General features: G+C 40.0%; 1 protein-coding gene across 1 annotated transcript in view; it reads left to right on the top strand.

The window, feature by feature from the left end:
• LOC117528617 (plexin domain-containing protein 1-like) overlaps window positions 1-9,559 on the top strand; it is a 51,424-nt gene extending 41,865 nt beyond the window's left edge. Inside the window, exons 5-14 of the mRNA XM_034191239.1 lie at window positions 1,533-1,602; window positions 1,689-1,811; window positions 1,898-2,016; window positions 2,112-2,211; window positions 6,578-6,673; window positions 6,801-6,882; window positions 6,964-7,024; window positions 7,112-7,238; window positions 8,942-9,099; window positions 9,192-9,559. Coding sequence (XP_034047130.1) covers window positions 1,533-1,602; window positions 1,689-1,811; window positions 1,898-2,016; window positions 2,112-2,211; window positions 6,578-6,673; window positions 6,801-6,882; window positions 6,964-7,024; window positions 7,112-7,238; window positions 8,942-9,099; window positions 9,192-9,308 — 1,053 coding nt within the window. The 3' untranslated portion in view covers window positions 9,309-9,559. The remainder of the gene's footprint in view (window positions 1-1,532; window positions 1,603-1,688; window positions 1,812-1,897; window positions 2,017-2,111; window positions 2,212-6,577; window positions 6,674-6,800; window positions 6,883-6,963; window positions 7,025-7,111; window positions 7,239-8,941; window positions 9,100-9,191) is intronic.
• Window positions 9,560-12,577: the final 3,018 nt, after the last annotated feature.

Here is a 12,577-nt window from a genome sequence, read left to right as displayed (position 1 = left end):
AGTTACTGTTTTGGCTTATCCATTGCCCGTTCATTTACGCCCCCTGTTGTGGGTCCGTGTTCCTACACTTTCACAACACAGACTTTCTCACAATGTATTTTAAGAAAGTGGAGCAAATTAGGAGCATAGAGACATGACCATGGAGGTTAACAACCTGGAAGCCAAAACTAACACAAGAGGCTCACCAGAATAAGAGCACTAATGAAAACATCACAGATTAAAATAGAGTGAAAATAATCAGAAATAACTGAGCGTGACTATACGGGAGACAAACACAGCAGTGGAACCAAAACATGACCGATGACAATTAGACATAATGTTTTGGGGGGAAAAAGTTCATTTGGAGCAAATGGAAACTTTGGCTTTCTGAGTAATTTAAGACCAAAATCTACTCTCTAACCTCACTGATTCCTGACATACAGCGAGCTGCCATTTAATTGAAGTCAAAGATCAAAACAAATGTTTCTGGTCAGGAAACATGTTAATTTGGAGCAAACACAAACTTGGGTTGAGTAATTTAAGATCAAGCGGGTGCATTGTGTTGTTTTTGGCTGCTACCACTTCAGTATTTAAGCCTATAGAATCCTGTGTCATGCAAATAATTTAACATCAAAGAAAAGAGCCTCCAACCAGCATTCTTTAATTTAATTTAATTACACCCATAATGATTAACTTTGATGTGCCAGATCAAAAAAGCAACTTAGTTTTTCCTATGTAATATCCCATAGATGTGTCTGCCACCTGCTGGATAGATTGTGGAAAATTACAAACAGCTGTGGTTGAATTTACATTTGTCTGCTCTGCATGATGGTCAATATGTGGGCAAACAGAGGATTAAATATAAAATAGAATGGGTAATTAAAACCAGAAATAAAGACTGGATAGAATGTATGGCTTGGGATGACACAAAAACTTTTCATCTGACACAAAATCTTTTCATCTGTACTGTAAATTAGCCATTGCAAACTTGAAACACTGTCCAAGAATCTTTCAAAACCTTTACAACACCTGTGTTTTGGAACCTTGTTTTCTCGCCTCCATGTTTAAAGGGCTGCATGAAATGGGGCCACATGGTGCCATGTTCCATGTTATTCATCCCTGACTGGGTTCAATCATAATAAAGCACAAGTGAATGAATGGTGCAAGTGAATGAGTCTTTGCAGCCTCTGCCATGGGTTAACGTTGTCTCACAGCAAGAAGGTCCTGAGTTTGCTTCCCACCTGGTCTTTTCGGGGTGGTGTTTGTATGTTCTCCTTGTGTTTGTGTGGGTTCCCCTCCAGATGGTCTGGCTTGCTCAAACTTCCAAAGACATGCAGGTTAGGTGGACTGGAAACTTTAAATTGACATTTTATGTTTGACTGTCTACATGTGGTCCTATGACAGACTGGCGTCCTTTCCAGGGTGTACACCACCTCTTGCCCTGTGACTGCTGGGATAGGGTCCAGCTCCCCTGCGACCTTTAATTGGAAAAAGCGGGTATAGAAAATGAATGAATGCTATATACATCTAGTAAATGTCTTGTCTCTTTTCAGAGGGTTGCCCTGTCTTTTGACTTTCCTTTTTATGGGCATTATCTGAGACAGATTACCATCGCAACAGGAGGTACTTTTTGATTTTGTAACAAATGCTGAAGTGTGGTAATGAGTCATCGTATACCACATAGTATTTGTCCTCTTGTCTCTTTTCAGGGTTTATTTTCACAGGGGACGTTACTCACCGTATGCTTACTGCCACACAGTACATCGCCCCACTGATGGCAAATTTTGACCCTGGCTACTCTAGAGAATCCACTGTGCAATACCTGGACAACGGTAATCCAGAATTTGACCTATAAACGTGACTTTGTCTGTGAAGTTGTCTGGTCGGTCACCTTGGTTGTGAACCTCTGTATTTGTAGGGGAGGTGTTTGTGGTTCAGTGGGAGCGGGTTCGGCTCCAAGGCAAAGAATCAGACGGGGCATTCACCTTTCAAGCTGCTCTTTACAGAACAGGAAAGATCACATTCAGCTACCGAGATGTGAGGTGCACCTCTAGTCTGTGATTAACCTGATTCTTTTAGAATTGTTTTATGAGTAAGACTCGCCTGTCTTTCTTTACATACCTGTTGAACAGATCCCTCGTTCAATAGATTTGATCAGTTCATCTGAGCATCCGGTCAAGGCAGGTTTGTCTGATGCGTTCTTGGTGATGTCACCTTCTCCTCAGTCATCCGGTCAGTAACGCTGTTCATACATGTCCTCTTACACAGCTGAAGAAATTTATGTTGTAAATATTATTCACTATGTCAAATGTGCATTTTAAAACTGGGGGAAAGATTCCAGGAGATTCCAGAAACCGATGTAATTACTTTTAAAAGCTCCTGATTGACTGGCATAAATCGTGATTATCTGGGGAACCTGCGGATGCATTTAAGGGTCTACTTTGTCAAGTTGGTGCCTTCTTGTGGTCAAGAACATGGGGGAAAAAACAAATAAACTTATCCAAGGCATCCAGAGAACAACTGGGAATCTCCACAAGTCAGGTTGCTTCATAGAAACACTCTCCAAATGATTCAAAGTACCACAAGGACTGAAGTCTGCACAGTCTTTTGTATATAAATGTAACAATGAGGGGACATTTCATTTATATTTATACAGCACCAACCCTAGAGCAATAAGCACACAGGCGACAGTGGTAAGGAAAAACTCCCTCTAATGATATTGAGGAAGAAACGTCAAACAGACCGGACTCAAGGGGGTGACCTACTGCCTAGGTCATACTAATAAAAAACAGAGTTTGCATCATTCCAGCGGGTGGTTCAAATCAACACTCAGGGAGGAACAAACTGTGTTTCCAAAGCTCCCAGAAAACCTCAGGATCACAAGTAAGGAACTGATGAAGGATTTGTAAGCATCAAAGAGAAAATATGACCTCATCCAAGGATGGATCCACAAAATAAAATTTTAGTGGGGGGTTTAATTCATTACATTCGGGCAATACACTGAACAGATTCCACTCATTCAATGAATCCTGTACAGGCCTCCCGTAGCATCAAGCAGATCAGAGTCTACTCCCCCTGGACGGGACACCAGTCTGACACAGGTTACTTCCCCAGCTGAGGCAGTTACCCATTTACAGCTGGATGTACTGAAACAATGAGATTCGAACCCAGGTCTACATATTGGCAGGCAGGCTCTTTATCCACTCAGCAACCTGCTCTATTCATGGAATGAATATTGTCACTGGTTTCAAGGTCAAATATAAATTTGTATTGTAAACCATATCTTTCATAATCACCAGTGAATTTTTGACAGATTTTGCAAGCAATCTCCAAAAACACTTTAATCTATAAAAGTGTCATGAAGATCATAGAAGGTTATCTACGAGGTCTGTTAGAAAAGTATCCGACCTTATTATTTTTTTAAAAAACCATATGGATTTGAATCTCGTGTGATTGTGTCAGACAAGCTTGAACCCTCGTGCGCATGCATGAGTTTTTTCATGCCTGTCGGTTGCGTCATTTGCCTGTGAGCAGGCTTTGAGTGAGGTGTGGTCCACCCCTCTCGTCTATTTTTTATTGCGAATAAATGTCTGAATGATTTGGAGCTTTGCTGCATCAATTTTTTTCCAGAAACTGTGAGAGACCTCCAGGTGGACACCGTTCGAAAAATTAATATGGCTTTCAGGGACGATTTTATGGGGATTAAACAGATTACGGGGTGTTACTGCCGCTTTAAAGGACGGCCCACAACTGCTGAGAGCATGGCGTGCTCCCAGCCCCCATCGACAGGCTGACACCCTGCTGGAACAACCAGATCATTTCCAACGTGAAAGCTTTGTTGATCCGGGACCTCATCTGACTTTCACAAAAAGGCAGAAGATGTGGACATCAGCACTTTTTCCGGCACATTCCACCGTTACAGGAGTTTTTTCTTTCTTTCAGGACAGCTTTCAGGTGGATTTCAGACGGATTCCGGTTGCTTTCCAGTCGTGTGAATATCCGATTGTGATTGTGCATGAACTGGACATGCCAGAACATGTCCCGTGAGGCTTCATCACGGCGTTGCTTTGTGCCGAGCGGCTGCACCGCGATGCGCGGTGGAGCAGCTTCTCTTTCCATGACAAAAACTCCTGTAACAGTGAAATGTGCCATTCATTTTTAAACTGGACGCTGTCTTGATCCGGTATGTCATCTGACTAGCACAGGAATTGTGAAAAGACGTGGACATCAGCACTTTTTCCGGCACATTCCACCATTACAGGAGTTTTTTTCATGGAAAGAAAAGCGGAGGGATGCGCCACGGAGCCATTCATTACACGGGACAAAACCACCTCGGTGTTGGTATCACAGGACGGCTTTCAGGTGGATTTCAGATGGATTCCGGTTGCTTTCCAGTCGTGTGAATATCCGATTATGATTGTGCATGAGCTGGACATGCCAGAACATGTCCCGTGAGGCTTCATCATGGCGTTGCTTTGCGCCGAGCGGCTGCACCGCGACACGCGGAACTCCTCCGCATGTCTGTCTTAATGTGCCGGAAAAGTGCTGATGTCCACGTCTTTTCACAATTCCTGTGCTAGTCAGATGACATACCGGATCAAGACAGCGTCTAGTTTAAAAATGAACGGCACATTTCACTGTTACAAGAGTTTTTGTCATGGAAAGAGAAGCTGCTCCACCGCGCGTCGTGGTGCAGCCGCTCGGCGCAAAGCAACGCCGTGATGAAGCCTCACGGGACATGTTCTGGCATGTCCAGCTCATGCACAATTACAATCGAATATTCACACGACTGGAAAGCAACCGGAATCCATCTGAAATCCACCTGAAAGCGGTCCTGAGAGACCAACACTGAGGTGGTTTTGTCCCGCGTAATGAACGGAGCCGTGGCGCGTCCCTCCACTTTTCTTTCCATGAAAAAAACTCCTGTAATGGTGGAATGTGCCGGAAAAAGTGCTGATGTCCACATCTTCTGCCTTTTTGTGAAAGTCAGACAAGGTCCCGGATCAACAAAGCTTTCACGTTGGAAATGATCTGGTTGTTCCAGCGGGGTGTCAGCCTGTCGATGGGGGCTGGGAGCACGCCGCGCTCTCAGCAGTTATGGGCCGTCCTTAAAGCGGCAGTAACACTCCTTAATCTGTTTAATCCCCATAAAATCGTCCCTGAAAGCCATATTAATTTTCGAAAGGTGTCCACCTGGAGGTCTCTCACAGTTTCTGGAAAAAAATTGATGCAGCAAAGCTCCAAATCGTTCAGACATTTATTCGCAATAAAAAATAGACGAGAGGGGTGGACCACACCTCACTCAAAGCCTGCTCACAGGCGAACGACGCAACCGACAGGCATGAAAAAACTCACGCATGCGCACAAGGGTTCAAGCTTGTCTGACGCAATCACACGAGATTCAAATCCATATGGTTTTTTAAAAAAATAATAAGGTCGGATACTTTTCTAACAGACCTCGTATATGAACAGATGATACAGCGTAAAAAAAAATCATATTGAGCACAGTGAGATAGATTCTTTTTTTCAAGTGGAAGATAATGACTAAGAAATGATGGCAAACATTAGATTATCAAAGCTAAAAACTTTCTCATTTTATTTCTTTATTTGTTTTTCTTTTTGAAACTTTTTTTTCTTTTTTTGGCTGGTGGGGGTGTATACTCCCCCCCCCCCACACACACACAGATCCATCCCTGACCTTGTCAATCTTTAACCGAGTGCTCCATCACCATGATCTGCAATTGCTACAAACATAATGTCGCAAAAGGTCAAAAAAGGTTTGCAGTTGATCAAGATTAACCAAGACACACACTCTAAAAATTTCGAGAAAAATTTATGTAACAATTTGCATTGCTTTTTAGAGTTATTTCAACTCAGTTATTTCAACTTTCAACTGAATTACCGCAATACTTCTCTAGTTAAGTTGAAACAACTTTAGTTAAGTTGAAATAACTTAATAAAAATCTTTGCAAATTCCTAAATCACTTATTCTCATTGAGACAGCGCTTCATTTTTTAGAGTTTAGACCAAGTCTTTTGGATGAATGTTCTCAGTTCAAGAGGAGAAAAAGGTTTGTGTAGGTGTTTTCCTGGTAAGGTGAATGTGCACTCCATGAAATAAAGCGGCACCAGTTTAAAATTCTCAAGCAAGACCTCAAGATATCTTCCAGCAGGACAATCATCCCAAATGTACCTTGGCAAACTGTCTGAGTGGAAAAATTGTGGATTAAACTGGCAAAACTTGAAAGAGGGCCACAAACCTGGCCAATTTACACCCATCCTGTCAGGAGGAACAGACCAGAATTCCGACAAATGACGGATTCAAGTTAAGCAGTTAAAAGCTAGTACGAACAAAGTGTATGTAAACTTTTAACGCACTGAAAATCTCATGTAGTATACAAACGTTTAAACAAATCTGTCTCAGTCATCATTTTGAATTGAAAAAAAAAAATCATTCTACCGGTACTTGACACATTTTTTGATACCTTGAAATGTGTGGAGTTGTGGAAAAGCTTTTTATCCAAGGTGTATGTAAACTTGTGGCCTTAACATTATGAGATGCCACCAAACATCCGATCTTTATTAAATATCTGACACAGATACTCAACCACAAACGATTTATGAATATCATCGGGTTGAGGCAGACACAATGAAGATCACCAACCACTCCGCCTTCGAGTTCCTTCCACTGCCGAGTGAGTACCTGTTGTCCACGCCGCACAAAGAGGAGAAGATTTTTAATTCGTGACTACACCGGCCTGCGGAATTCGTAAAATAATATCAGCATTTTCTCTTTTCTCTCCTTTTGCTGTCACGGCACAGCATGCTTGCAACACCACAACTGTGAGCGCTGCCTGACTTCCAACCAAACATCTGGCTGCAGTTGGTGTAACGTTCTCCAGAGGTGATCCTACTATTCTGCCAGTCCAAACGTTACCACAGTGAACCGAATGACTGTCGGTAAACATCTGGCTGGTGTTTGCAGGTGTTCTGATGGTATGGACAGGCACAGGCAGGAGTGGGTGGACTACGCCTGTTTGGAAAAGGTGCCAGTGGATGTTAAAAGTAAGCGCTTGTTGATTTAAGCATGTGGTAATGTGAGCGTGTCCTTCTGCTCTGTTGTTCACGGGTAGAGTAACGATGTCAGCTGTGAGGATTACTCCAGCGGTGAGGCTGACAGCTCCGCAGACCCCTCTGTCACACCAGACGCCGAGGCCATATCCTCTGCGTCTCCTCGATGGATTGGCTGTAAAATTGACGGTGAGGCCGGCGATCTTTATGTTGTGCCCCTGTTGGGGTTTTGAGCTTCATTTTACTGTTAAGTAAAGGACACTCAGAGGGTCACGTGTCTTCTTTAACTGTCTTTTAGGGACAAGCTCACTTTTTTTGCAACCTCATTCGCATTATTGTTAGCAACAAAGGCTCTGTGTGCTCATGGGTATCCATGGCAACCATGTATGTGGTAATGTGGGCAAATATAAGCAGGTTTTAAGCTAAAATGGGACGGCTCTAGTTGGCAATGTCTGACTCCACCTACCTACCACTCAGCCAACAAAATAAAGTTCCCAAAACATTATAAGAATGCTTGTCAAATGTTATCAGATTGTTAGCTGTAAAGTTCTCGAAATGTTTTTAAGGAAAGATTTTTTTTTTTTTTTTTGGTTCCCAGAACATTTGACATTAACATTAACACATACATTTTGAGAATGTTATACCTAACATCCTGGGAATGTTTTAAGGAAGGTTTCTTTTTGATTCCCAGAACATTTGACATTAATGTTAACACAAACATTTTTGAGAACGTGTGACCTAACATCCTGGGAATGTTTTTGAGCAAAGGTTCTTTTTGGTTCCCAAAATGTTTGATAGTACACTGAAAAAAATAGAATGTTTGAACCAACTTAAAAAACTGTTACAGTCTGTAAAAACCTGAATGAATTAAGTTGTTTGAACTTAAGTTTGAAAGTTAAATCAACTCTAACTTACAAACTTAAGTTCAAACAACTTAATTCATTCAGGTTTTTACAAATTGTAACACTTTTTTTAAAGTTGGTTCAAACATTTTCTTTTTTCAGTGTAACGTTAGCACAAACACTTTGAGAATGTTAGACCTAATGTCCCGGGAATGTTTTAAGGAAAGTTTCTTTTTGTTTCCCAGAACATTTGATAGTAACATTAGCACAAACGTTTTGAGAATGTTAGACCTAACATCCTGGGAATGTTTTTAAGGAAGGTTTCTTTTTGGTTCCCAGAACATATGACATCAATGTTAGCACAAACATTTTGAGAACTCTGTTTTTAAGGAATGTTTCCTTTTCGTTCCCAGAATGTTTGACATTAGCATTAGCGCAAACATTTTTAGAATGTTAGACCTAACATCCTGGGAATATTTTTAATGAAAGTTTCTTTTTGGTTCCCAGAACATTTGACATTAATATTAACACAAACATTTTGAGAACATGTGACCTAACATCCTGGGAATGTTTTTAAGGAAGGTTTCTTTTTTGTTCCCAGAACATTTGATAGTAACGTTAGCACAAACGTTTTGAGAATGTCAGACCTAACATCCTGGGAATGTTTTTAAGGAAATTTCTTTTTGGTTCCCAGAACATTTGATAGTAACATTAGTACGAACGTTTTGAGAATGTTAGACCTAACATCCTGGGAATGTTTTTAAGGAAATATCTTTTTGGTTCCCAGAATGTTTGACATTAGCGTTAGCGCAAACATTTTGAGAATGTTAGACCTAACATCCTGGGAATATTTTTAAGGAAGGTTTCTTTTTGGTTCCCAGAACATTTGATGTTAACATTAGTACAAACATTTTGATAACGTTAGACCTAACATCCTGGGAATGTTTTTAAGGAAGGTTTCTTTTTGGTTCCCAGAACGTTTGTCATTCCTGTTAGCACAAATGTTTTGAGAACATGAGAGGTAGTTACGATGATGGATCCTTTCAACAGACGTGAAGACGGAGTCTTCAGCGCAGAGTGACGGCTGGTTGAATACAGGACTGATAGCCGGCGTATCAGCTGCTCTGGTCTTGGTCTTGGCTCTCATACTGTTAGCTCTTTACATCAACAACCACCACTCTGCTGCATCACCGCTCTATGTCCTGCAGGTGAGGCTGCACAAGAACCAAGAACCCAGCTGTGGTTGAGATCTGAACTTTGCTGTTGGTTTCATCAAGTATGTTTTCTTTGATTTCCTCAGCGGCGTCAGAGCTTCTGGCCTTCTCTGAAGTTTCACAAGTGCCATTTTCAGGCCGGTTATGCAGAAGTGGAAGGAGGTCATGAGAATGACAGCATTGTTGAAGCTGGACCACGTTGAAGGGATGAATTTTATATATACACACACATATATATATATATAGAGAGAGAGAGAGAGAGAGAGAGACACTGTTATTACTGTTTGTGAGTGAATGTTTTATTAATTGTGGATTTATTAGTATGTTCCACCTCTGCTGGAAGAGAAGCTGATTGTATTCCACTGTTTTATTTTTGTTCTACGATGCACACACAATGACTATGACAAGTTGAATGAGGTCAAATTATATAAGTTTTTAGGAAGCTTATATACTTCACCAGGTGTTTTAATAACACAACATTTGTATGTAAAAACAAATATACATATATATTAGACATACCTGATGCACCTTGTTATATCACAGTATATAATAATAATAAATATCAGGTGTCAACTAAAAATAAAAATAAAAAACAAAAAAATTTAAATTGACTTTATGTGTTTGTATTGTTGCATAATATATGTTCATGTTGAATTTCCAAATGAAGCCTCATCAACCCCATCTGCAAATCACTAAAAAGTAGATAAAAACTGATCTTACACACTATGACTTCGATAAAATGTACTGTGTAAATATTTAAAATGTGATCACTTTTCACCTGTAAAATAAACAGTCTCTTTTCAGTGGTCTCCTGCAATCCAGAAGAGTAATCAGGTTGTGTTTTATGTTTTCTTAACAATCATTTTGTGATCTGTTTGGACACATACATAGAAATCACTTCTTATCTTAATGACTTTTTGTAATTTGATAATTGAATGTATGTGTGTGTGTGTGTGTGTGTGTGTGTGTGTGTGTGTGTGTGTGTGTGTGTGTGTGTGTGTGTGTGTGTGTGTGTGTGTGTGTGTGTGTGTGTGTGTTGTAAAAAGAATGGATATTTAAAAAAAATATATAATTATATTTTTTGTCACATTGATGAAAGCCATTAAATACTACTTTTTTTAAAATCAAAACTTTACAGTGCCTAAAAGTTTAAGTAATGACCTCACAACTTGGTAAAAATGAAGATTTTATACGATTTCCTTCAAAGCTTTACTTATTTATTTATTTATTTTTATTATACACCAATGTTGTGGTTTCACATCACCCCTGTTATTCCTCAGCTTTGACAAAACCTAGAACTATGCCCTGTAAATGCAGTGAGTGAATGAATGAATGAATCAATAGATAAATGGTTCAGTTTATCCCCTCCAGGTTGTTAACACAATTATTCAAACACAATATGTGCTGTCATCTTGTAAATCCAGACTAAAAGAGCACATAATGAGGTTAACTGATTAGAATTGGGTTAACTTTGATACAATCGGCAAGTTTGTTTCGCTTTTGTAAAATACCATGTGCTACCCAGACATGTATATATATAACGGGGGTTGTCACTGAAGGATTACAGAGGGTTTAACATTTAAAACTGCTCCAATCATATACAGCATTATTTGTCTGATTATGAAGATTCCAACAAGGTGCAGTTTGGACAATCTGTGACTGACCAATGAACCAAAGAAGAACACTGTAAACTTTTCAAATACAACCCCTGGCAAAAATTATGGAATCACCGGCCTCGGAGGATGTTCATTCAGTTGTTTGATTTTGTAGAAAAAAAGCAGATCACAGACATGACACAAAACTAAAGTCATTTCAAATGGCAACTTTCTGGCTTTAAGAAACACTGTAAGAAATCAGGAAAAAAAATTGTGGCAGTCAGTAATGGTTACTTTTTTAGACCAAGCAGAGGGAAAAAAAATATGGAATCACTCAATTCTGAGGAAAAAATTATGGAATCATGAAAAACAAAAGAACGCTCCAACACATCACTAGTATTTTGTTGCACCACCTCTGGCTTTTATAACAGCTTGCAGTCTCTGAGGCATGGACTTAATGAGTGACAAACAGTACTCTTCATCAATCTGGCTTTAACTTTCTCTGATTGCTGTTGCCAGATCAGCTTTGCAGGTTGGAGACTTGTCATGGACCATTTTCTTCAACTTTCACCAAAGATTTTCAATTGGATTAAGATCCGGACTATTTGCAGGCCATGACATTGACCCTATGTGTCTTTTTGCAAGGAATGTTTTCACAGTTTTTGCTGTATGGCAAGATGCATTATCATCTTGAAAAATGATTTCATCATCCCCAAACATCCTTCCAATTGATGTTCTCTTCAGGCAGTCATCTTTATAAATCTCATTGGAATGGTACCAAACAAAAGTTGCAGCATCATCACCTTGCCCAATGCAGATTCGAGATTCATCACTGAATATGACTTTCATCCAGTCATCCACAGGCCACGATTGCTTTTCCTTAGCCCGTTGTAACCTTGTTCTTTTCTGTTTAGGTGTTAATGATGGCTTTCATTTAGGTTTTCTGTATGTAAATCCCATTTCCTTTAGGCGGTTTCTTACAGTTCGGTCACAGATGTTGACTCTTTCCTCCCATTGTTCCTCATTTGTTTTGTTGTGCATTTTCGATTTTTGAGACATATTGCTTTACGTTTTCTGTCTTGACGCTTTGATGTCTTCCTTGGTCTACCAGTATGTTTGCCTTTAACAACCATCCCATGTTGTTTGTATTTGGTCCAGAGTTTAGACACAACTGACTGTGAACAACCAACATCTTTTGCAACATTGCGTGATGATTTACCCTCTTTTAAGAGTTTGATAATCCTCTCCTTTGTTTCAATTGACATCTCTCGTGTTGGAGCCATGATTCATGTCAGTCCACTTGGTGCAACAGCTCTCCAAGGTGTGATCACTCCTTTTTAGATGCAGACTAAAGAGCAGATCTGATCTGATGCAGGTGTTAGTTTTGGGGATGAAAATGTACAGGGTGATTCCATAATTTATTCCTCAGAATTGAGTGAGTCCATATTTTTTTTCCCTCTGCTTGGTCTAAAAAAGTAACCGTTACTAACTGCCACAATTTTTTTTTTCCTGATTTCTTATAGTGTTTCTTAAAGCCAGAAAGTTGCCATTTGAAATGACTTTAGTTTTGTGTCATGTCTGTGATCTGCTTTTTTCTACAAAATTAAACAACGAATGAACATCCTCCGAGGCTGGTGATCCCATAATTTTTGCCAGGGGTTGTAGCAACGATGGTGACAAAGGTCAATTTGAATTGAAAAGTGTAGCGTTCTTCCAATTTTGGTGAAAAGTGATTCAAATTATTGGTTGAGTTCACAGGGCTCTAAGTTGGAAGAGTTTGCACCATCTGTCATGCCTAGCTATCACACTATGGGGTAACATACAGTATGTAACATCATTGTATCCAGTGGAGGCCGACCTTGTTTGACCTTTACTTT

This window comes from Thalassophryne amazonica, chromosome 16 (assembly GCF_902500255.1).
Source record: "Thalassophryne amazonica chromosome 16, fThaAma1.1, whole genome shotgun sequence".
Classification (NCBI taxonomy): domain Eukaryota; kingdom Metazoa; phylum Chordata; class Actinopteri; order Batrachoidiformes; family Batrachoididae; genus Thalassophryne; species Thalassophryne amazonica.
This window is presented reverse-complemented; position numbering and strand designations above follow the sequence as displayed.